The following is a 26,471-nucleotide window of genomic DNA, read 5'->3' as shown; positions in this document are numbered from 1 at the left end:
AAAGATAAAGCTTTCCAGAAGAAATATTTTCGCCAGTTATCTAGAGATCAGTCACCTCCTTAAATTCCTTCGATATTTATTTTTGGAATGTATCTCAAATAGGGGTTATCACTTTTAGCCCACGAGTTTCGCCCAGAACATAGCATTTTTCAAAGGTTAATATTTAAAGATGCAAAAAATAAATTTTGGGAGCAATTTTAAAAGAAGTCCAAGAATGTTTTGTTTACATTCTTCGCGTGCTCCTGCTGCGCGCTAACTATCGCTAATGAATGTATCTGCCGGCTCCATAAAAACCGAAGAGTTTTTTTTGTTTAAAAAAATTCAGCCGCTTGCAGAGCACTTTTGTAACTCTGCTTCACCCCAGAGTGCATTTTGTAGCTTAGCAATGTCTGGATAAACACATATTACTGCTTTTTGTTACCATTACTAGTAGTTGAATTACTTACGGCACAGTCATTAGCTCCATCTCCGCACATCCCCACATAGTAACTAGAAAGGAATATTGGAGAGAGAGACATATATTAGTACCAGCCCCCTTCCACCGGACTGATGTATATTCAAGATGTCTGCAACACCAAGCCCCTGACTACTGTACATTCAAGATATCTGCCCCACTAAGCCCCTGACGACTGTACATTCAAGATGTCTGCCACACCAAGCCCCTGACTGGTGTACATTCAAGATGTCTGCCACACCAAGCCACTGACTGATGTACATTCAAGATTTCTGCCACGCCAAGTCCCTGACTGATGTACATTCAAGATGTCTGCCACAACAACCCACTGACTGATGTACATTCAAGATGTCTGCCACACCAAGCTCCTAACTGTTGTAAATTCAAGATGTCTGCCTCACAAATAGCCTGACTGATGTACATTCAAGATGTCGGCTACACCAAGCTCCTGACAGAAGAACATTCAAGATGTCTGCCACACCAAGCTCCTAACTGTTGTAAATGCAAGATGTGTTCCACACCAAGCCCCTGACTGATGTACATTCAAGATGTCTGCCACACCAAGCTCCTGACAGATGTACATTCAAGATGTCTGACGCACCAAGCCCCTGACTGATGTACACTCAAGATGTCTGCAACACCAAGTCCCTGACTGATGTACATTCAAGATGATGTCTGCTGCACCAAGCCCCTGACTGATGTACATTAACAATGTCTGCAGCACCAAGCCCCTGACTGATGTACATTAAAGATGTCTGCAACACCAAGTCCACGACTGATGTACACTCAATATGTCTGCCACACCAAGCCCCTGACTGATGTACATTCAAGATGTCTGCCAGAACCAAGCCCCTGACAGGTGTACGTTCAAGATGTCTGCCACACTGAACCCCTGACTGATACACATTCAAGATGCCTGCCACACCAAGCCCCTTAGTGAAGGTAACCCCCACCTGGTCGCCCCACCCGGATCCCACAAACTTAGACCTCACCAATTTCACGTTATGGCAGAATTGAGGCCGCAGTTCATTAGGCAGTTTAAACTTACAAGTGATCCTTCCACATGCATTACTTCAATTTATTTGAAAGCCTGTGACCTCTGTACCATAGCCAGAAGCACTGTGCCCTACATTCAGTGCCGGCCCTCATTCACTTCCCCACCGGATGACCTTTCACTTCCGGTGCAACCACACGTTTCATTCCGGGTAAGCATCTGCTTCCAACCCGACTGGGTGACTCCCACTTCTGGTGCCCAACACATTCCATTCCGGGTAAGCTTCTGCTTCCAACCCGACAGGGTGACCTTTTCACTTCCGGTGCAACCACCTTTGCTTCCGGGTAAGCATCTGCTTCCAACCCGACTGGGTGACCTTTCACTTCCGGTAGGTAACACCATGCATTTCCTTCCGGGTAAGCGCCTGATTCCAACCTGACCGTGTGACCTTACACTTCTGGTGCCATCACGCCTCCCAACTTCTTCCGGGCCACAGGTACCGCCCTTGACTATTTTCTTCCGGTTCAATCCCCAAGCACTCGCACTGACCACAGGTTCCATGTCCTCTTCATGCATGGCAAGAGTAAACGCTCATTCTGACCACAGGTTCCATGTCTTCTTAGTACGCAGCAAGAGTGAGCGCTCATACTGACCACTGGCTCCATGTACTCTTCATGCACAGCAAGAGTGAACACTCATTCTGACCACAGGTTCCATGTCTTCTTAGTACGCAGCAAGAGTGAGCGCTCATACTGACCACAGACTCCATGTCCTCTTCATGCAGTGCAAGAGTGTGTTTGAAAGCTTACTGAGATCACTTCCTTGGCTGTTGTGAAAGCGCGCACCCAGGTGATCCTGGTCTGGTAGGGGCCATCTACTTGTGTTATTGATTCTGCCACTACAACAGGACCATCTAAAGCTCTCTATGTGTCTTTCTACGTCACCCTTTCACTTGTGCCTTCTCGTCACCCAATGCACATATACTAGTGATACTATTTTGATCTATTGCGATTACAGGATTACAATTTGCTCGATTAGTGCGGAGAGGGTGATGAATTAGTGCGCCTTCAAAATGGATTGGTGTTTTAAGCACTGTATTTACAGACACCGTAAAGTGCTAGATTATCATAATTCCCCAGTAAATTAATGTCCAACAAAAGTGCACCAAATGCTTTATAAACCGTGTGATGCTCAGTGCTTTTAGGGGCAGTCTATGCAGGCCCCCAATCGCAGGACGGAGGTAGAGCGACTTCCGGTATGTCGAACTTGTATCCTTTCAAGATCCTAGTAAACAAGCATTGGTTCAGCAGGAGACACGTGACAGCTTTCGAGCACTCACACAAGTGAGATGTATACCCCGGATTCAAGCACTCACACAAGCCAGATGTGTTCCCCGGATTCGAGTACTCTCACAAGCGAGACATGTACCCTGGATTCGAGCACTCACACAAGCGAGGCATGTACCCCGGATCGAGCAATCACACAAGTGAGGCATGTACCCCGGATCGAGCACTCACACAAGCGAGGCGTGCAACCCGGATTCAAAACAAAAGACAAAAACCTGCACATAAAAGAGAATAATGCCCGGCTTCCGAGAATGAACCTACTCCAGTTTGCGGTATTCCTCGATGATGGTCGACTTCTGCCCCGGAGACATTCTGGCGTACACGGTCCCATTCATCAGTAACTGCAAAGAGATGGAAGGCCTTATCAGAGATAGCAAGAGACAGACTTTGTGAGAGGGGTTTTGATTGCAGACACCCGCCATAGCAAGAAGCAGACTCCCACCATAGCAGGAAGCAGACACTCACTATAGCAGGAAGCAGGCACCCACCGTAGCAGGAAGCAGACACCCACCATAGCAGGAAGCAGACACCCAACATAGCAGGAAGCAGACATCCACCATAGTAGGAAGCAGACACCCAGCATAGCAGGAAGCATACATCCACCATAGTAGGAAGCAGACATCCACCATAGCAGGAAGCAGACATCCACCATAGCAGGAAGCAGACACCCACCATAGTAGGAAGCAGACATCCACCATAGTAGGAAGCAGACACCCAGCATAGCAGGAAGCAGACATCCACCATAGCAGGGAGCAGACATCCACCATAGCAGGAAGCAGACATCCACCATAGCAGGGGCACGCACTGGTAAAGAGGCTTATTGCTGTTTTTAGCTGCTCAGGGGGTCCATTTAGCGATTTTGCACATAACTTTGTATTGAACTTTTAAATCATATTTTAATCTGAATCTTATGTTCGATTTACTGCTCACCTTGTCAACATTGTTTAAGGCCATTTCTCCCCGGTCCACCATGAGGCTAGTTCGTTTGTGTGGAGGGAGTCTAGATCCACTTCCGGTGCGAAGGAGGTTGGCGTTCTAGTAGTCCAACCCCCTCTACTTAACCGGATGCTCCAGTCACCTGGTTTTCTCCTCAACTCTGAGCTCAGAAACAACTCTGTAGGAAATACGAACGACGCTGGCGCAATACCCATGATGAGGGGGATAAAGATTGGTTTTTGGTCACCCTGTCTGGCTACCATAAAAATATAAAAGCTGCTCTTAAAGCCCATATTTCATCTCAATTAGCCCAGGCTGGCAATGCTCCTAAAATCTTATAACGTATTCTCCAATCCTTCACCAACCCCATGGCCTGCGAGAATTTAGAGGTCCCCACACAAACGCTCTGTAATGACATTGCACACTATTTCTAACAGAAAATAGAGGTCATTTACGAAAATATTGTCCCCTCAGGAAGCCAGCCTCTGGCCATAATGACATCTGATCAGCCAGAACAGGAATCCTCCCAGTTGTTAGAGAGCTTCCCTCCGGTGACCTTGGCAGATGTAGAAACACTGCTTTGCACGGTAAAATCAGGCTTGCCCCTCAATACCATCCCGGCCAAAGTCATTACCTCCCTGGCCTGCCAACTGTCTCCTTCTATTGAATATTTCCTCAATCTCTCACTGAGAGAGGGTCATGTTCCATCTGAATAAAAAGCAGCACAGGTTATGCCTATACGTAAGAACACCAAGTCCCTTTGATGGATTTTTCCAATCTCCGCCCCTTCTCGCTTCTTCCTTTCCTGAGCCAACTGTTAGAGAAACATATTAATAAACATCTCTCCAACCATGTCAAACACACTGATAGTTTATACCCTTCCCAGTCAGGCTTTAGACACAAATACAGCACAGAATCAGCTCCGCTAGCGGTCACAGACAACATCAGGATGAACCTAGACAGGGGCCATTCTTTGATTCTGGTGCTGTTGGACCTATCTGCCGCATTCAACACAATTTCACATCAGATACTGCTCAGGAGGTTGAAGGAGATTGGACTAAGAGATTCTGCTCTCCAGTGGATGACAAGCTTTTTATCTGCTCGGTCCCAGACCATCAATCTTGGCCCTTATCGTTCGGCACGCATGGAATTGTCCAAGGGAGTGCCTCAAGGCTCATGTCTGAGCCCCACATTGTTTAACATCTATGTTTCTCCCTTGGCCAATCTCCTGAGGATGCATGGATTCAACCCCATCTTCTATGCCGACGATACACAGCTGCTTTTTCCTTTCGATAAATTTACTCCTCTGGCATGAGAGCTATTTCGCACTGGATGAAGAGCAATCTCCTCCAGTGTAATGTGGGGAAAACGGAGATTCTTCTCTTTAGGGATGCTCCCCTTTTATGGACTCCGGAATAGTGGCCGGCCGATCTTTGTGCTCCCCTGCCCCTAAATCCCTCGTCAAGAATCTAGGCATCCGTCTGGATCAAGCCCTTACTCTGAAGGAGCATGCTGCTCAGACAGCTGGCTCCTGCTTCCATACATTGGGTTTACTCCATCGAGTTCATCCCCTGCTCCCCGATTCCACTCGGAAGACTCTGACTCAGGCACTTATATTAAGCTGCCTGGACTACTGCAATGGTCAGCTGGTCTCTGCTAGTGAGGCTTCTCTCAGCAGACTGCAAGTAGTCCCGAACAAGACGGCGCGACTGGCCCTCAATTTCCCTCCCAAGACAGCCTCCCGCCTTCTCCCCTGTCAGCTTCACTGGTTTCCAATACGCCAACGGGTAAAGTTCAAAGTCTGCTTTACTATCCATAAAGCGTTATTCAATCTCGGTCCCACCTATCTTTTGGAGAAACGTACTCCTTATTTGCCTTCCAGGTCTCTTCGCTCGGGATCTGAGTCTCTACCTGTGGTTTCCCGAGTCAGGAAGGCCAGATTAGGGGGGAAGGCCCTCTCGCACCTTGGCCCCCGCTATTGGAATGAGCTCCCTCTGCACTTGAGACTATGCCCCGATCACCTACAGTTCAGAAAGCAGCTTAAGACCAGCCTTTTCAGCCTCTGATTTTGCTGTAGTAGCCCCACGTCCACGTCGCCTGTTCGAAGCGCAGAGATAGCCCTTCGGGGGACGATTCAGGTGCTATATAAATAAATAATTAAAGGAAGCAGACATCCAGCATAGCAGGGAGCGACGAGAGATTGATACCTCACAGGGGAGGAAATAGAAGATTGATTCAACCACACAGGAAGTCACTAAGCGGTCGACATCTACCACAGGGAGAGACACTTGGGGCCTCATATACAATATTTGCCATAGGGCAGTGCCACAGGTTTTCCTGCTGCACTGGCCTATGGCGAAAGAAAAGGGCAGGAGTATGGCACATTCCTGTCCTTTCCCACTGTGCTGGCACACAAATGGCAAACCCTGCATGGCACAAGTCGCTGCGTTGCTTCACACTTCATTGGGGGGGGCATTCCATGGGCGAATCACCCATGGCATTTTGACACATTCCCAGAGTTACAACAAAGCTGTAAACCTGGGACTGTGTCAAAAGCCTACTTCTTTCCATGGGAGGAGTAAGGGAGACACAACTAGGAGAAATTACCTAACTTCCCCTCGTTTTTTTCCTCTTTCTATGTGTGCTGCTTTCAGCAGCACACATAGAAGGAGGAAATTGCCTCCATTGATTGTTTCTATGCAGGAAGGTGTACAAAAACAATAATTCCCACAACGCAGACAGTGGCTGTGTTGGCACACGGCAGGCAATTGTGCACTAGCGCAGGGTGAAAGGACAAGAATACGCTGTATCCGGTTTCTTTTGCCGTAGGGCAGCACAGCAGGAAGGCTTGTGGTGATGTCCTACACCAAAATATTAGAAATGAGGCCCTAAGTGGGAATTGGATTTCATGCGCAGCATAAGATTGGGAGCTCAGAAGGTGCTTGAACCTCATTCCAAGATGCACGCTAAGGGACAGGGGATACCACACCAGAGAAGTCCTGACACCACTGGACGCTCTTGGTGTGATATGTACCAAGTAGGGACTTACCTCATTCTGATTTCCGCACTTTGGAATTGGGGATCATAAAGTTAACCGGGCAACATCAGTACACGAGCAAACATCTGTTGTAATGTTAAAGGACCAGCTGGACTTCTAATTCGGGAGCAAACTGGAGCTATGTGGAGTTACTTTCTACACACTGCTTGTCTTTACACTTACCTTTGGCAGCAGGCTGGAGAAGTATTTCTCTAAGTTTGTGTAGGTTTTGCCACTCATGGCGAAATGGTAGTCGTTTTCATCATGAACCACGTAGCTGTCATCCGCTTTAATCTGGTTTTCCTACAAGAAAGCACAGCAGACGTTAACAAATGGGTATATAAAGGTGAATGAGTGCTTGAATATGTGTATGAAGGAGTAAGTGAGATAATGTGGATTTTTTCTAAATGAGTGAGTGAATTATTGAGAAGAAGGAAGTGCCTAAGTGAGTGAGTGTTGAGTGCGAGGGGGATGAGAGACTGAAGTACTGAATGAATGCTAGTTTAAGTGATCTAGTAAGTGTTGAATAAATGGATGATTAGGTGGCTAGCTGACTCAGGGGGCGATAATGTGAATGAGTGAGTGAGTGAGCAAGACTGTACGGTGTGAGCTTGTGACTGTTGAGTGAACAAGGAAGACTGCAAATTATTGAATGTGTGGGAGGCAGAAGGAGTGAGCTAGTCAGTGAGAATTGAGAGAGGGGTGAATGAGTGAGTCAATGAGTCAGTGGGCAGGTAAGTGAGGTGTGAGCCCGTGAGTGTTGAGTGAATGAGATTGCAAGTTACTGAATCTGTACAAGGCAGAAGGAGTGAGCTAGTGAATGAGTACTGAAAGAGGGGTGAATATGTGAATGAGCGAGGCAATTAGTCAGTGAGCAGGTGAGTGAGGTGTGAGCATGTGAGTATTGAGTGAACAAGTGAGATTTCAAAATATTGAATGTGTGGTATGCAGAAGTGAGCTAGTGAGTTTGTATTGAACAAGGACTGAATATGAGAGTGAGTGAGTGAGTAAGTGAGGGATGCTTTCCAAAGTACCATAGCCTCCATTTTCACAATAGCCAGATGCTACTTACAGTTGTGTCCTCCTCTTCAGCTTCCTCAGGGAATTCTATTGGCTGCCAGGAAACCGACGCAGGGGTGGATTCATCCGGGGCGTGCGCTTCAACGAGTATCACTCGACTGAGCTTAGGGATCATGCCGCACTTCCTTGCAACGGTGGTTGCTGTCTGAATGTTGTCACCTGGGTGAATAATCACATCCATAGGGTATCAACAACACTGTGGGGTCAAGCTCTAAAGGTCAATTGGGGTCAACAGCTGTTAGAAATGTGATTTCTGGTTGGCTAGGACTTGCGCCAAAGCCAGGCAGAAACCACCACTCTAGTCAGGGCTGGGGAGTTACACTCCAAAGATAACCCCTGCTCACCCCCTTGGTAGCTTGGCACGAGCAGTCCGGCTTATCCCGGAGGCAATGTGTAAAGCGTTTGCGTGCGCACACAGCAACAACACCCTAGGCCCACCACAAAAGAAACTCCACACAAGGTTATATATAAAAATAGCCTTTGTATTATACCAAAGCACATTAGATAATATTCACACAATTTACACTGTGCCAACTGGCACTGGGCGGAATTTACAAGGGACTATTTACACGGGACAGGGCCATATGGACCACTGTCAGAATCAGCACAAATCACCAATTGTACATGTAGAACATATACTAACTGTAACACAAATCATCACTGTAGAGCACAACCAGTAACTACTGGCGCAATAATGACCTCAGCGTCATCACACTAGAATCAGGTATAAAACCTATCCTGCATCCATCACAGGGGCATAAACACATTATGCAATTTCTCATTAGTCTAACGCATTAGACCTAACCACCTAAGTATAACTATACTCTAGGGGCGTACATCACACAGGGAAGTACAATCTCCCTAACATCAACCTAAACAGGTGAAACAACCTCCTAGGCAGAAATGACCACATTTAGAGGTATAACACAGGGTGCGCAAAACATACTACACACAGTACATTTCCTAACACCATAAGCATTAATATATGCATCACAATAACACCTCAATCGCATTAGGGTCCAGGTCGCGCCAGAACCTAAACGTAGCAGCTGCCCACTACTTGCTGGGCAGCTGGGGACAAGAACAGGGCCTAAACGCTGCAGCTGGCACTAAGTGCTGCACAGCTGGGTGTGAGACCGGCCTCCCGGCGTTGCCCTCCCAATCATCCAGCCAACCTGCAACCACCCTCAAGACACGACATCTCCGACTCCGGCCGCCCCAGCCACCCAGATCCGAGGGCCGGCCAGAGCCCTGACAGACTCGACACCCTACCACGCATGTCCGACCGAGGGAGCGGGAACCCTCGAGCCAGACCCAAAGGCGCCAGCCCAGTCACACCTCAGGTCGCCTTCCCCGGGAAGACTCGATCGGCCACCAGGCCCCTGGGGAGCAGGCGCCTCCCCTGCCGAGCGTCTGGGGTCCCTCCCAGACCCACCTGAGAAGACCAAAGAAGTGAGCGGCAGGAAATCCCGCCGAACCCCCTCCGTCACCCCAGTCCCCCCTCTGCGAGGACCCCGGACTTCAAAGAGCAAGCGGAGTATAACAAGGGGTGCCGGAGAAACGAAGGTAGAGAAGACCTGGAACCATCCGAGCTGGCTGACGCTGTCGCGGCTCCTGAACGCTGAAGTCACCTGGGCCTGCTGAGTGACTCGCGGCCTCTTGCTATTGAACCATCTGAGCCCTGCTGACGAGGTCGCGGCTCCCGAGCACTGAACCACCTGGGCCTGCTGAGTGACTCGCGGCCTCTTGCTATTGAACCATCTGAGCCCTGCTGACGAGGTCGCGGCTCCCGAGCACTGAACCACCTGGGCCTGCTGAGTGACTCGCGGCCCCCAGCTATTGAACCATCTGAGCCTTGCTGACGGAATCGCGGCTCCCGAACTCCGACCACCTGTGCCTGCTGAGAGACTCGCGGCGCTCCCCTTGAGGACGACTCGGTAAGAGATCGCCCAGAGAATCGACACCCTCCAGCTCGAGGATTGTGAGCTATCCGCAGGGTATTTCGCAGAGACACTATCTTGAAAGACTGTCCCGCTACCCCCATTCCCCACGACCGATTTGTGGTACTTTGTGCCACTGCTGTACTACGTGCATCTTGGATCATAAAGATCCCTTGAAAATCATCGATAAAAGAACCTATCGTCCTACAAAGAATACGTGTGGTGTCACTCTGTTCGTAGTGTATATCAGGGTGTGCGCGCCTAGTTCGGCCTACGTGGGAGAGGTGGGTCAAAGGGGTGGGCAAGACGGGCATCGAACCCCCCTCCGGCGAACGCCTTTCCAACATTTGTTGGCAGACGACGGGATCCGAGCCGACACCGAAAGAGAGCGTGCAGTAAACGACTGACACACTACCAAACAGAGATGGAAGGAGAAACCTCCCTGGGTGCCGCAGGTACCGAAATAAGCTCACCGTTCCGAGAGGATCAATTGGACTATTACACACATAGAGAATTAAAACAGTTTTGCAAAGACCTTGGCATCGCTACCACCGGATTAAGCACAAAGGAAGACTTCCAGAAAGTATTAAAAACCTGGGTCGAGACGGGGGCGCCCCCGACCCAAACGGAAGGAGACTCTGCCCATGAACCACAAAGCATCCCGGCGAGAAACAACGGGCCAGAGGGGAACCTGTCCCCCGAGGAGCTAGCAGACCGAGAGAGAAGCCGCAACCACGAACTTGAACTGGCAAAACTAAAAATCGAGGGAGAAATAAAACTAGCAGAGAAAAAGTTGGCCGTCGAGCAGTTACGGCTACAAGGGGAACTCGAAGAGAAGAGACGCCAAAGAGAGCACGACGAAAAGAAGCTCCAGCTAGAAAATGAACGCAGCCTGAAGGAGATCGAGTGGCGGGCTAAAAACGAAAAGTCACAGCCACCCGGGAATGCACCGCCCGCTCCCACCGGGGAAACCAAAGTCCACATCCCCAAGGATGTGGTAAAAGAGTATTACAAGAACGACGATATCCAGCAGTGGTTTAAGGCCTACGAAGTCGCCATGACCTCTCACCGAGTCCCGCAGAAGGATTGGGGGGCTGGCCTATGGGGCCGGTTCTTAAGCGAAGGAAGAGACACCCTGCTAGATCTGCCCTCCACGGTCATGAACTCCTACAGCCACATGAAGGAAGCCCTCGTGGGCCGGTATGGACTCACCCTCGAAATGTACCGACAACGGTTCCGAGATTGTAAGAAGATACCGGGCACCACGTGGGTAGAATACGTGAACTTTTACAGCCGAGCCTTGGACGGGTGGATCAAGGGCAGCAAGGTCTCCACCTTCGAAGAACTGTTTGATCTGATTGCCTGGGAACATTTAGCGGCCAACTGCATTGTAGAACTGCGCCAGCATCTCCTGGACAGCAAACTCACCGACCCTCGGAAGCTGGCCGCTGAGGCTGATCGTTGGGTGAATACCCGAGCCACCCGAGGCCCCGTGGGGGACTACGGCCGCCACAGTCAAGGCCCCCCCCGCCAGAGGGGCGGAGGGAACCACGGCCGACCAAGAGACTTCCCCGGGGGGTCCTCAACCAGCCCCCCCAGCAGCCCACCAGCGGCGGGTTCAGCCCCGTCTCCAGCAAGCACCAGAGTCGCAGGACGGCTAGGTCCACGAGCTAGGATCACCTGCTTCCGCTGCCAACGGCCCGGACACTACGCCAATGACCCCCAGTGTCCCCAGTATCAGCGAACCACAACGACCAACCCCCCGGCCCGGCAGATGGCCTCCGTGGCTCTGGGGGAAGAGATGGAGGACTCTGAAGAATGGGAACCGGCGGCCATGGCCCTGGTCTCCCTTGGTGATCGAGAAATGGTCCCCGGGACACCCTTGCCCGCCAACACAAAGAAATACCGACAGCAGGTGACCATCAACGGCCACCGAGTCGAGGGCCTCCGCGACACCGGGGCGAGTGTCACCGCGGTCCACCGCAGCCTAATTTCAGAAGACCAGATCCTAACCGGTGCCCTCTGTCTGGTCGTATCCTCCGACAATTCTGAGAGCCTCTGCCAGATGGCGCTGGTGCCCTTCGAGTGGGGAGGGGTCTCCGGAGAACTGAAGGTAGCAGTCCGGACATCGCAGCCCGTAGACTGCCTCCTGGGCAACGACCTGGAGAGTTCCCCGTGGGGGCAAGTAGAACGAAGAGCCCATCTGGAGATGATGGGCCTACCAGAATGGGTCTGCGCCACCACGCGCTCCATGACCGCGCGATTGCCTCTCTCCGAGGGCAGTGAGGCCCTCCTACCGAACACTATCCCCGAGAGCCGGGACACTCTACCAGAAGCGGACAACCCTCCTTCGGAGGGAGAAGAAGACACTAACCCGGGAGAAGGGCCAGAACCTTCCGCCCCGGAGGCCCTGACCGAGCTCGGAGAACTGCCCGAGATGGGCCAGTGGCGCTGTGAGGGGGGGCCCTCCCGGGAAGAATTCTGCCAGGAACAGGCCACTTGCCCCTCCCTCGTGGGACTCAGACAACAAGCCGAAGCCCAGGCCGACGGTGACCGATCCGGAACCCATTGGATCTATTGGGACAATGGCCTCCTATACAGCGAGCAAAAGTCCGCCGAGCTAGGCGCAGCCCGGGTACTGGTGGTACCCCTGCGTTTCCGGAGCTTCCTCCTGGGCCTGGCCCAAGATGTACCCTTGGCAGGACACTTAGGCCAAGACAAGACATATCAGCGATTGGTTACCCACTTCTATTGGCCCAAGATGCGAGCGAATGTAGAAGTACACTGCAAATCCTGCCTCACGTGCCAGGGCAGTGGGAAGAGTGGCGGAAAACGCAAAGCTCCCTTACAACCGTTCCCCGTTGTGAGTACCCCGTTCGAGCGGGTCGGCATCGACATCGTGGGACCCCTGGATCCGAAGACCGCCCAGGGCCACAGATTCATCCTTGTCCTGGTGGACCATGCCACCCGCTACCCCGAGGCCATCCCCCTCCGCACCGTGACGGCTCCCGTGGTGGGCCGAGCTCTCATGGGGATCTTCTCCCGTGTCGGATTTCCCCGCGAGGTTGTGAGTGATCGCGGCACTAACTTTATATCCCGCTACATGAAGTCCCTGTGGCAGCAGTGCGGAGTCACGTATAAGTTCACGACCCCCTACCACCCCCAGGGCAACGGCCTAGTGGAATGCTTCAACCGTACCCTAAAGGGAATGATCCTGGGCCTCGAAGAGCCCCTGCGCCGGAAATGGGACGTCCTCCTCCCTTGCCTCCTGTTCGCATACCGAGAAGTTCCCCAAAAGTCTTTGGGGTTCAGCCCCTTCGAACTGCTATACGGACATCCTGTCCGAGGGCCCCTGAGCCTGGTCAAAGAGGGCTGGGAGACAAGCCCCCGAGGGACACCCCCTGATGTGTTCCGCTACATCCTGGCGCTCCGCAACCAGACGAGGAAGTTCAGAGAACTCGCAGAGGCTAACCTCGAGGCCAGCCAAGAAGAAATGAAGCGCTGGTATGACCAGAACGCAACCTTGGTCGAGTTCCAGCCGGGCCAGCAGGTTTGGGTCATGGCCCCGGTGAAGCCATGCGCCCTACAAGACAAATGGACTGGTCCCTTCAAGGTGATCGAGCGGAAGAGCCAGGTCACGTACCTGGTCGATGTACAGTCCCCCCGGAACCCCCTCCGGGTCCTCCACGTGAACCGTCTCAAGCCCCACTTTGTGAGAACGGAATTAAGTTTGCTACTGGCCACCGATGATGGGGCGGAAGAAGACACCGAACCCCTGCCTGACCCCCTGTGCGCTAAAGACCTGGATGGCTCCGTGGAGGGAGTAAGACTTTCAACCACCCTCACTCCCCAACAGTCCGACGACTGCCGCCAGCTGCTCAGACAATTCCCAGACCTCTTCTCCCTCATTCCAAGGGTCACCGACTGGTGTGTCCACGACGTGGACACCGGCGACAGCCTGCCTGTGAGACACCGAGCCTACCGGGTGCCTGACCGGGTCCGCACCTGCATCAAGACCGAGGTACAGAAGATGCTCACCCTTGGAGTAATCGAACCCTCCGACAGCCCCTGGGCCAGCCCGGTGGTCCTGGTCCCGAAGGCGGCTTCCCCGGGGGTCGCCTGTAGGAGAGTAGGGTCTGCAATCCTATGATCACCCAGATTTTTTGCTTTTGCTTCATTGGTTTATGACTTTCTCCGGCTGTGGGCCTGCCAATCAGACCCACAGCCTAGCTGTTCTCTCTCGAAATTAACACACATGTACATTAGGTGCATCCACTAATTGGAACTGGGCCGCCTTGTCAGTCCCTGTCTCAGCATACCACAGGTATCCAGGGCATCGGTGTACCCAGGGCCTACCAGGGGCTGAAGCATGTATTATGCCACCCCTGGAATGGCCACCCAAATCTGACACAACTGGCTGCACGACAGCTGGGGCCACGTGGTGTAATCACCCGTTGCTGTAGGTGTAGTATTCCTACACCTAAACCCTAAAATGGACACATGGATTCCTATCAGTCACTCCTATAGCAGGCCTTATCAATCCTGAAGGCAGAGTGCAGGGAATCATGTGGGACGGTGCTCTGGCGCGAGCTGAGCCCGTCGACGGCTTGCGGAACCAAGTCCTAATAGCCGTTCCATGGTGACGCGGGCCAACTACTTTTAATGCATTATAATCCTTGCGGTTATTTGCTAACTTTGGCATCACATCACCTACACATGTCGAGTAAGGTGTCATACGAATGGGAATTCGAACCCCTCGCCAGTCCTGGCGACGGGGTTAGCATTCCCCCCTTTTAGAGGGACACGACATGGAAGTAACCTTGAACCCCGGTTAAAGTTGACTCAAGCCTCAGCATCACAAAATGGATGCTGCCACCAGACACAAGTCTGACCTCCTGCTGCTGGGGGACCTTCCAGCAAGGGGAGCTTGGACAAAGGGTTTCCTGTCGAGGGCGGTGTTAGCACCATCCCAGACAGGATTTGTGTATCCCAGGTAGGCAGGGCTGAAAGGAAGGTGATTGCAAGTGGCACCCCGGTGCTCACTGTGCATAGCCCGGCTCAAACCAGTTTCGGGGGCACACCAGCCCCTGAGCTGGCGCGAAGCCGGACAAAGGATAGGGGTGTAACCACCCCCCTCCTGGCTCCACCCATAGGTAGAACCTAGTCACGGGCCAGCCCCTTTTCTTAGAATAAAGGTAGGAGCGAGTCCCCTTCCCAAATTGGATAATCAGATAATCGGATAACTCCGAATCACGAACCACTTTCCACGAAAGGAACTCTTGACTATTTCTGAAGACTCTCCCTTGTGGCTAAGGAGTAGCCACCCTGCACCAGCAGGCACCACCTAAGCGCTTGCGGTTTGCTGTACGTCTCCTACGGATCAAGACTGCCCAGCTCGACGAGACCCGAGTTCCCTGCCATCTCTGACCTTTTACCTACCTCATCAGCCCAGCTGAGAGTCGTAGGTGTGACGAGACCTGCGGGACCGGCTATCTTCAGAACCTGCACGACGCTTATCTAGCACGCCCAACGAGGGACCCTCGAGTGAGTGCACCTAGGGTTTGAGAAGCCCTAAAACCTGAGCAGCTCCAGCATCGAAGTCTGTCTCCCCAGCATCCACGAGATCTGCGTGGGGGCCCTTCCGCTTCTTGCTGTTCCCAGCGTTGTCCGACCACTTGCCGACCGGCTTGTGGCCCTCTTCACGACGCTCCAAGATTATTTGCATCACCGGTCTGGTTGCTCCAGACTGGCTCTTGCTCCCCTTCAACAGAGGAGTACCACGGACCCTCCTGGTCCACTCCCGACGCCATCTTGACTCCCCCGCTTGGGTTGCCACTGCCAAGATCCGCTGCCCCTTCCTGGGCCCAGCATCATCGACAGCAGACACCTTCGTGGGACAGCTCGCCCTCCATCCTGGTCGCCGCCGCGCCTCCTGGTCCGAGGAACAGCCGAGTCCGACATCACCCACTCACCTGGTCGAGGTGACTTCAGCCGGTACCCCCCTGGTACCCACACGATCGCTGGCTAGCGGTTGAGAACTGAGTCCCCTCTGCTTTCAGGTTTCCTTCATCACCGATCCAGGCTTGGATCGCTCTGAACATCGTCACTGGTCGCCTGCCAGCAACTTCTTCTTTCAGGCTCCTGAGACTACACGAGGACTCCCGACATCTTGCCGAACTTCACGCAGCCGCAGCCTCCGGGCTAGGTAACTCGAGCATCTCGGTGCTCCATCGCAGGTTCGCTCTACAAGTGTCCAGTTCCTTTTTCGTTTAGTCCCACTGATCGGAACACTCCGGAATCAGTACCTCCAGACTCTAACCATTCGCATTTCACTGTTAGTGTAGATGGTTTCTCGTGCCCCTCGGGCATTTGTGTAAATTGTGCAACTGAAGTATTTTCCTAAGAGTTTTGTAGTGTGCTTAGCTCCCTGACTCATAAAGAGCCAGGGTAGTCTTGTTATAAATAAATATCCTTTTATTTTCATAACAACTTGTGTGGTGTCCTTTCACTTGGTGTTCAAGGGGTATACGTGATGGTAAACAGCTGGCTTAACACGCCCTCTAGAGTTTAGCCTAAGACTGCTCGTATCCACGCTACTAGGATAGCTGGTCTATAAGGTTGACTTACAACCAATCATCAATAAGGGTCGTTTGGAATGATACACAGTGATCACTAGAATAGTGAGCACTACATATCAGGCCAACTTCTCACATTGGTGAGCAGCGGTTGGGATTTGAGCTTGCTGTTGTTTTACCACACACGTATCCTAAGAATATCGCAGTGAAAGATCACATAAGTACCCAGGTACATATAACTTAACTTACAATACTCCGAGTTCTACTGAACCGGCTGTTGTAGTGTAACAGGGCTTAGCACACCCTGACTATAACTCTTAGCAAGGGATCAGTAGGTAAACCCATAGTGTAGGTAGGTGCAACACTTACACCTCACTAGAAAAGCATGTCGGTCCACGGAGAGTCTGCAGGGACTCCCTTAGTGGTCAGTGACCCTCCACAGGTCGTGTCACGATATGCAACTCTTAGCTTCAAGGAGATGAGACAACTGTGTGCCTCCAGGAAGCTAAACCAGGGTTCTAACCCTACCATCGCAATACTGATAGGTCTCTTAGAGGCGTACGATGCTAGGAGGTCCTCTAACCCAGGTCCCCCCAGTGCAGATGGGAACATGCCTCCCTTAGAGGGAACCCTCGGTGACCCAGACCTCGACCTCCACACAGAGGAGGAGGACGAGGACGAGTTATCGGGAGACGAGGCAGACAAAGGTCCAGTGGTAGTCGGCAGGCTTACAAGGACCAACTTAAGCAGGCATGAGAATGGAACTGGGGGAGCCCCGGGCCCACGCTCAAGCAGGCTTAACCTTGGGAACGGACGAGCTAGGTCTCTCTCCAGAGGCTCTGGCAGATCGGTTCATACACATGTCTCTCAGGCATCTTCTCAGAGAGGAATGACTTCCCCTCAGAGGAGGGAGCATGAAGCGAAGATGCGGGAGGTCAATCTGAGGATCGAGCGGGAAGAACTTGCCCTCGCCAAAGAAAGACTTGCCTTGGCCCGAGAGCAGAAATTAAGTGGGTTAGATCCCACTGGTGGCAGCATTCTCAATAGAGAGAAAGAGAGGGGTATAGACACTAGACACCTGAGTAAAATAGTGCCCCCCTTTAAACAAGGGGACGACATCCACAAATGGATAACTGCCTTGGAGAGGGCCTGCACTGTCCAGTGCGTCCCCCCAAGTCAGTGGGCAGCTATACTGTGGCTTTCCTTTGAAGGTAAAGGAAGGGACAAGCTCCTCACTACAAGAGCTGAGGATGCTAACAACTACCAAGTCCTGAAGAACACACTGATTGATGGGTTCGGCTTAACCACGGAACAGTACCGGGTGCTGTTCCGGGACACCCAGAAAATTCAGTCTCAGGATTGGGCTGACTTTGTCGATTGTGCCACTAAGGCTTTGGAAGGCTGGTTGCTGGGTGTGGACTACCGGGGGCTCAATGCGGTCACCCGAGCAGACGCTCACCCTATCCCCCGCGCCGACGAGCTCATCGACCGCCTGGGGGCCGCCCGGTTCCTCAGCACTTTCGACCTGACCTGCGGATACTGGCAGATTGCTCTCACGGAGGGAGCGAAGGAACGCTCTGCCTTCTCCACACCAGATGGCCACTACCGCTTCAGGGTCATGCCGTTCGGGATGAAGAACGCCCCGGCCACGTTCCAGCGGTTGGTGAACAAGGTCCTGGCCGGACTCGAGGAGTTCAGCGCAGCATACCTTGACGACATCGCCGTATTCAGCTCTCAATGGCACGAGCATCTCCAGCACCTCCGACAAGTACTCATGGCCCTGCGCCAAGCCGGCCTAACAGTGAAAGCCAGCAAATGCCAGCTCAGGCAAGGCTCCGTGGTCTACCTGGGGCATCAGGTGGGCAGCGGCCAGGTCGCCCCCCTCCAACCGAAGATCGACACCATCAAGTCCTGGGAGCCCCCCACCACGCAGACGGAGGTCTGGGCCTTCCTGGGCCTTACAGGGTGCTACCGGAGGTTCATTAAAAACTATGGTAGTATCGCGGGGCCCCTCACGGAGTTGACCTCCAAAAAGCTTCCGAAGAAGGTGCAGTGGACCACCCCGTGCCAGCAGGCGTTCAACGCCTTGAAAACCGCCATGTGCACCGCCCCCGTACTCAAGGCCCCCGACTACTCCCAAGAGTTTGTGGTCCAGACCGACGCATCTGAACACGGCATCGGGGCCGTCCTCTCGCAGTTCGACGACAAGGGCATCGATCAGCCCATAGCCTTCATCAGCCGAAGGCTGCTGCCGCGAGAGCAGCGTTGGAGTACTATAGAACGAGAGACCTTTGCCGTAGTCTGGGCCCTCAAGAAACTACGGTCCTACTTGTTCGGAACCCATTTCCGAGTACAGACGGACCACCGGCCCTTGCGGTGGCTAATGCAGATGAGGGGGGAGAACCCCAAGCTACTACGATGGTCCATCTCTCTCCAAGGGATGGATTTCACTGTCGAACATCGCCCCGGGGCGGATCATGCCAACGCCGACGGCCTGTCCCGGTTCTTCCGCTTCGGCGAGGAGAATCTCCCAGTGGATGGGTAGTTCTCCACGCCTTTCAGCTGGGGGGACGCGTGTGAGACCGGCCTCCCGGCGTTGCCCTCCCAATCATCCAGCCAACCTGCAACCACCCTCAAGACACAACATCTCCGACTCCGGCCGCCCCAGCCACCCAGATCCGAGGGCCGGCCAGAGCCCTGACAGACTCGACACCCTACCATGCATGTCCGACCGAGGGAGCGGGAACCCTCGAGCCAGACCCAAAGGCGCCAGCCCAGTCACACCTCGGGTCGCCTTCCCCGGGAAGACTCGATCGGCCACCAGGCCCCTGGGGAGCAGGCGCCTCCCCTGCCGAGCGTCTGGGGTCCCTCCCAGACCCACCTGAGAAGACCAAAGAAGTGAGCGGCAGGAAATCCCGCCGAACCCCCTCCGTCACCCCAGTCCCCCCTCTGCGAGGACCCCGGACTTCAAAGAGCAAGCGGAGTATAACAAGGGGTGCCGGAGAAACGAAGGTAGAGAAGACCTGGAACCATCCGAGCCGGCTGACGCTGTCGCGGCTCCTGAACGCTGAAGTCACCTGGGCCTGCTGAGTGACTCGCGGCCTCTTGCTATTGAACCATCTGAGCCCTGCTGACGAGGTCGCGGCTCCCGAGCACTGAACCACCTGGGCCTGCTGAGTGACTCGCGGCCTCTTGCTATTGAACCATCTGAGCCCTGCTGATGAGGTCGCGGCTCCCGAGCACTGAACCACCTGGGCCTGCTGAGTGACTCGCGGCCCCCAGCTATTGAACCATCTGAGCCTTGCTGACGGAATCGCGGCTCCCGAACTCCGACCACCTGTGCCTGCTGAGAGACTCGCGGCGCTCCCCTTGAGGACGACTCGGTAAGAGATCGCCCAGAGAATCGACACCCTCCAGCTCGAGGATTGTGAGCTATCCGCAGGGTATTTCGCAGAGACACTATCTTGAAAGACTGTCCCGCTACCCCCATTCCCCACGACCGATTTATGGTACTTTGTGCCACTGCTGTACTACGTGCATCTTGGATCATAAAGATCCCTTGAAAATCATCGATAAAAGAACCTATCGTCCTACAAAGAATACGTGTGGTGTCACTCTGTTCGTAGTGTATATCAGGGTGTGCGCGCCTAGTTCGGCCTACGTGGGAGAGGTGGGTCAAAGGGGTGGGCAAGACGGGCATTGAACCCCCCTCCGGCGAACGCCTTTCCAACACTGGGGAAGTAAAATGAGGCATGGGCTCTCAATGGCCCCTGAAACAGTGTCCAAGACGTTGGAGCCACCTAGGCTCTAAAACAACATGTCCCCCTAGAGCACACTGGCTTCTGAAATCATCCTGCCAACACGCTGGAGCCCCCTTGGGCTCTGTAAACATACACGTGCCCTTCGTTGGAGCCACGCAGGCTCAGAAAGTAAATAATGCCCCAAGCAAAGTGGAGCGCACTGGCGCTCAGTAACATAACATTCCCACTGTGTGAGCCACTCGGGGCTCTTGAAGCAAATGTCCCCTTAAGCGTAGGAGCCACACGGGGCTCTTAAACTCAACATGCCCCCATAGCGTTGGAGCCATCTGTGGCTCGAGACAACTGCGCCCCATGTGGGAGCCACGGGGCTCTTAAAATAACATGTCCCGGTTGGAGCGGCCCACTGCCATACGGGGCCGCTCTGAATCCTAAACAGGACTGCCCGGGTGCCTCGTGGGCACCATGAACAAAGGAGGCAGCCCCCCTCTACTCACCGGGTCAGGTGACCTCGCCGTTCTGGATCTCCTCTGGACTCGGCGGCCTGCTCCGGTCACCTCTCTCCTTCACCCGGGCCCCCTCCTGGGACCCGGGACTCAGTCTCACAGCTGCTTGATGCGGGGCTTCCCTCTTCCATCTCTGGGAGGCGGGGTGGGCTCCCGTTCTCCCTCGTGCTCTCCACATCGGGGGAAACTCTCTTCTTCGCTGTCTGTGCGACGCGGGGCTCTCCCTCGAGCATGGGAGTCCCGCGCCATGAACTCACGCCGGCCTCTTCCGGCTTGGTTGCAGGCCCCGCCCACGTCACGGGCGGGCCTGCCTGACTTCCGGATTTGCCGCGGGACGCGGCGGTGACTTTTCTTCAGCGGCAAGAGGGGTAGGCTCCCTCGCAATCGAAAGTACACGGCGGGGCGGGCACCTGCCGCCATCAAGGCTGAAGTCGCGGGGTGGGCACCCGCGCACCACAAATACGGCAAAGTCGCGGGGTGGGCCCCCGCGCATACAACTAATTAAATAAGCGGGGTAGGCACCCGTACTGATCAGGAAACCAAAACGAAGACGCAGGGTGGGCACCTGCGCACCCAAAGCAACCAAATAAGCGGGGTGGGCACCCGCAAGGCACACATCATGGGGGAATCCCTACGCTGGGGATTCCCTCTCTCTCGCTCTCAGCAGCGCGATGCTGCACAGCCCCAGCTCCTCTCTCTGGGGGAAATTAGGATAAAGCGCTCTCCAGGCGCTATGTTCAGGACCACACAAAGTCCTTGATAGATCCAGGAAACAGAAACAAAAGGTCCCACAAAGTCCATCAGGCACCCAGGGGCTGGGCAGGGCCCAGGGAGGCAAGCCTTCACCTGGGCCCCAGCAGCAGCACGCCCGTGGTCGTTTCAAGTTAAGCACAAGAACATTTTACATGGGGTCACAGCCCCTTTTTATACACAGGTTCCTTTGTCTCCAAAGGTGCATGGAAGGGGCGAACCAGATGCAACTGGTTCCTGAGCACTTTGTTTTGCTCAGTCCCTCTCCCTATTCACAGAACAGGCCAGAGTCATCAGTCGCACCACAGGGGGGGGAGCCAGCATTGTGTGGGGAAAGCCCAGCCTTATTCAGGTCCCAGGTGTACTCCTCCCACCCATCTGGCTGCTGATCTCCCCATTCACCACTGGGTGACTCCTCCTGACCCTGGGGATTCCCTAGCCCATCACATGACCTCAGGCAGCCAATCGCCAGACAAGGCACTCATCTCACACTGCACACAGAAATGCCCACTTCTAGAAGTGGCACTTCCACACTAGGTACATTGACGCCGCACACATCATCGCGCAGCATTTCATCACACGAGTCCGCACATACCAAACTCGGCCCTGCACTCCCCACGCATCAGGAACTAACATGGTCACTCAGATCCCCCATGCATTCCTATGGGAGGGCAGGTCAGTCTCACTCAATGTAACCCAGAGCGCACACGCTTTCCACTGGGACACAGTGTGCAAGCGCCTAGAGGCCTAAAACCACTAGTACAACACAAGAAAAAGGCTAGGATAATGCAAAAAAATTCTAGGGGTGAACCTGCCAGAAGGGCCAAGTCCAACAACAGCAGTCAAGAGAACATGAGACCTTGAAACCTTGAAAGCTACAAGCACAACAACTGCCAGGGAATGTTAAACCAATTATTTTATATTTTGGGGATATGTTTTTTCTGAACCATAGACCAAGAACTTGGGTATTGTGTTTCCCGATCAGCTGACACTACCTTCGGATGACCATCTTTTTATCACTATATCATTTCTGTCTCAATTAAAATCCCAGCCCCACCCACCAACACCACCCAGATAGGTGCACGCATGCATTAGCCTCTTCTAAAATGCCAGCCCCACCTGCCAACCCCACCCACGCGGCCTCATACCTGCATGGGCCTCTTCTCACCCCACTTTTATGTACCTTGAAATACACAAGTCTCGTGCATATGAAAGAAGCTCCAGTTGTTGTTGAGCTGTAGAGGGGAGCCCAGCTGCAATGGGCTTCTAAATTAATTGAATTTTCAGGTCTGGGGACATTGCCTCAGGTCAGCGAGTGCTGCCTCAAATAAGGCAGTCTTCAAGCCTAACGTGAGGGAACCTCATTCAGGTGAGTGTGTGCTACTTCAGGTGAGTGTATGCTGCCTCAGGTGAGTTTGTGCTGCCTCAGGTGAGTTTGTGCTGCCTCAGGTTAGTGTGTGCTACCTCAGGTGAGTGTATGCTGCCTCATGTCAGTGTGTGCTACCTCAGGTGAGTGTATGCTGCCTCAGGTGAGTTTGTGCTGCCTCAGGTGAGTTTGTGCTGCCTCAGGTTAGTGTGTGCTACCTCAGGTGAGTGTATGCTGCCTCAGGTCAGTGTGTGCTACCTCAGGTCAGTGTCTGCTACCTCATGTCAGTGTGTGCTACCTCAGGTGAGTGTGTGCTGCCTCAGGTGATTTTGTGCTGCCTCAGGAGAGTTTGTGCTACCTCAGGTGAGTGTATGCTGCCTCAGGTGAGTTTGTGTTGCCTCAGGTTAGTTTGTGCTGCCTCAGGTGAGCGTGTGCTACCTCAGGTGAGTGTATGCTGCCTCATGTCAGTGTGTGCTACCTCAGGTCAGTGTCTGCTGCCTCGTGTCAGTGTGTGCTACCTCAGGTGAGTGTGTGCTGCCTCAGGTGAGTTTGTGCTGCCTCAGGAGAGTTTGTGCTACCTCAGGTCAATGTGTGCTACCTCAGGCCAGTATCTGCTGCCTCAGGTGAGTGTGTGCTGCCTCATGTCAGTGTCTGCTGCCTCAGGTCAGAGTGTGCTGTCACAGGTCAGTGTGTGCTGCCTTAGGTCACTTTGTGCTGCCTCAGACTAGTGTGTGTTGCCTCAGACTAGTGTGTGTTGCCTCAGACTAGTGTGTGTTGCCTCAGACTAGTGTGTGCTGCCTCAGACTAGTGTGTGCTGCCTCAGTTGAGTGTGTGCTGCCTTAGACTGGTGTGTGCTGCCTCAATTGAGTGTGTGCTGCCTCAGTTGAGTGTGTGCTGCATCAGACTAGTGTGTTCTGCCTCAGGTGAGTGTGTGCTGCCTCAGGTAAGTGTGTGCTGCCACAGGAAATGTGTGTGCTGCCTCAGACTAGTGTGTGCTGCCTCAGGTCAGTGTCTGCTGCCTCAGGTGAGTGTGTGCTGCCACAGGAAATGTGTGTTCTGCCTCAGGTCAGTGTGTGTTGCCTCAGGTGAGTGTGTGCTGCCAAAGGAAATGTGTGTTCTGCCTCAGGTCAGTGTGTGTTGCCTCAGGTGAGTGTGTGCTGCCAAAGGAAATATGTGTGCTACCTCAGACTAGTGTGTGCTGCCTCAAGTGAGTGTGTGCTGCCACAGGAAATGTGTGTGCTGCCTCAGACTACTGTGTGCTGCCTCAGATGAGTGTGTGCTGCCACAGTAAATGTGTGTGCTGCCTCATACTAGTGTGTGCTGCCTCAGGTCAGTGTCTGTTGCCTCAGGTGAGTGTGTGCTGCCTCAAGTCAGTGTCTGCTGCCTCAGGTGAGTGTGTGCTGCCCAGGTGAGTGTGTGCTGCCACAGGAAATGTGTGTGCTGCCTGTGGTCAGTGTCTATTGTCTTAGTTGAGTGTGTGCTGCCTCAAGTCAGTGTCTGCTGCCACAGGTGAGTGTGTGCTGCCATAGGAAATGTGTGTGCTACCACAGGAAATGTGTGTGCTGCCTCAGGTGAGTGTGTGCTGCCTTAGGCGAGTGTGTGCTGCCACAGGAAATGTGTGTGCTGCCTCAGGTCAGTGTGTGGAAATTTAGCTTGCAAACTGAACATTATCTGCGCCATCTTGCCTCTCCCCAGCGCCACGCACAGCGAATGCACGGCCGCCATTTTAGGCACCCCACTCCCTCCCCGCTCATTCTCGATCGCCAGCGCTTTCCCCTGGCGCTGCGAACATCCCCCCGCGCGCCGGCCGCCCCCGCTCTCTCATACACGGGCCATAAACCCTCTCCTTCTGCGCGACCCTGCTACGGAACCACATCCGACCGACATCCCATACATGGTCATGCCGCTCCTTTGATAACCTCCTTCCTCTGCGCCCCATTGTCCGAACTGGTGCCAGGCCATCACCTAGCCCTGCGGATGCAGTTTATTGCCCCTACTGTAAGGGAAACACCCCACATCAAAGGGATTACAGTAGATCAAAGCCCCTACCCCCTGAGACCCGGCCGGTTGCACACACCCCCGGGAATTGGCGGAATTCCCCGCTGCGCGATAGCCATCTCCTACTGCGGGAACTCCTACTGTAGCTATGTGTGGGATCGGATCTGAGCCGGGGCTTCAGGGGATGTTCTCTCATGCATCAAGGAAATCTCAAGGATGTACTATGTGTAATAAAGCAATAAACCGGTGTATAAGAGACCAGGTCTCAGAGATGCAGTTAGAGCACCTCGTGACGATACCTTGCTGTCTGATCTGATGTGTTCTGCTCCGACGGAATAAAACTTTGTTTCCTGCCTTCCAGTCTCCGGCGCCTGCCTCTTTCATTGGTAAATTATCGAGTGGTATGAGAGGCGATTACCGCCGGGCAAATACTTGAAAGGTTATCGACTGAAACTGCCGCTACCATTTAACAATTGGCGTCCCAAACGTGGGGCCCATCAGCGACACGTGGATCCAGTGGGAGAGATCCCGACGACAGAGTGAACGACTGCAACGATCGGGAGAGCTCCTGCCCAATAGACCCTCGTCTGGCAGCCGATCATCCGAACTTCACTGGTTCCGAGCAGACCTCTCTCGAGTGATCTACGGTCCTGACTGGGAACCATCAGGAGTGCCGCGGCAAATACGGAGAGTAGAGGACGATCGGGCACTGGAGGCGGAAGACGAGAAACTGTCCACGCGGTCCGGGTAAGGTCGTGATACACGACAAATTGCGAAATAATTGATTGATTGTCCGAAGCTTTGGAATACTAGTATTGCTCATTGATTGTGCTCATTGATTGTTCTCTTTGAGATATTCGCTGTCTACAAACGGGGAGGAGTAGAAATACTCTCTCTCTCTCCCTTTGCAGATAGTGAAGGGTAGGTAACGCAGACTTTTGTCCCCGTTGAAACCCGTCGTGCCTATCTTTATCTCCCCACTGATTGATTGTCCGAACATTGATTGTTTTGAAGAATAGTGCTCTTTGAGATATTCTCTGTTTGCAAATAACGTAGAATAGAAATATTCTGTCTAGTCTTTGCAAATAGTGAAGGGTAGGTAATGCTGACTTTTGTCCCCGTTGAAACCCGTCATGCCTATCTTTATCTCCCATTGATTGATTGATTGATTGATTGTCCGAACACTAGTTGTTCGATATTGGTTATTCGGAGGTATTCTCTGCTTACAAATAACGAGGAATAGAGATATTCTGTCTAGTCTTTGCAAGCAGTGAAAAGATAGGTAGTGCTGACTTTTGTCCCCGTTGAAACCCGTCATGCCTATCTTCTCCCCACTGATTGGTAGTTGGTTCTGCCCGGACCGCTTATTAGAGGTGAACCATCCGGCTCCACTGGAGGGCACCCCTAATAAGGACATGTTCACTAAATATGGACTAGTCGCCGTAGCTTATACCAAGCTATGGCATAAATATACAAAGAAGGACCCCGAGAGTCAGTGGCCACTGATGGGATCCTTCGACGACCATAAGATAGAAGCGCTAGAAGTAGCTCTGCGTAGCAATAAGACGACGCCTACTATGCTTGACAGTATCGGCATGTGGTGCAAAGAAGCAACGCAACGGAAAAAGAGGGAAGAAGTAAAAGCAGAAAAGGAATTACGAAAGGCAGCCCACCTTGCCGCTAGAAAGTTAGAAGAAGAAATAAAGGAGAGAAGGGAAACTAAACTAAGAC

At 53.1% G+C, this 26,471-nt stretch overlaps 1 protein-coding gene across 1 annotated transcript in view; it reads right to left on the bottom strand.

Moving 5' to 3' along the window:
* LOC146788633 (putative cation-transporting ATPase 13A4) overlaps window positions 1–26,471 on the bottom strand; it is a 235,098-nt gene that overhangs the window by 89,705 nt on the left and 118,922 nt on the right. The window contains exons 19-22 of the mRNA XM_085635818.1: window positions 7,840–8,006; window positions 6,951–7,070; window positions 3,056–3,135; window positions 447–489 (exon numbers count right to left, since the gene is read on the bottom strand). Of these exons, the coding sequence (XP_085491944.1) occupies window positions 447–489; window positions 3,056–3,135; window positions 6,951–7,070; window positions 7,840–8,006 (410 nt within the window). The remainder of the gene's footprint in view (window positions 1–446; window positions 490–3,055; window positions 3,136–6,950; window positions 7,071–7,839; window positions 8,007–26,471) is intronic.

The sequence above is a fragment of the Triturus cristatus genome, chromosome 11, assembly GCF_964204655.1.
Source record: "Triturus cristatus chromosome 11, aTriCri1.1, whole genome shotgun sequence".
Taxonomy (NCBI): Eukaryota; Metazoa; Chordata; class Amphibia; order Caudata; family Salamandridae; genus Triturus; species Triturus cristatus.
The sequence above is the reverse complement of the archived record's forward strand: the minus strand, read 5'-3'. Positions and strand labels throughout refer to the sequence as shown.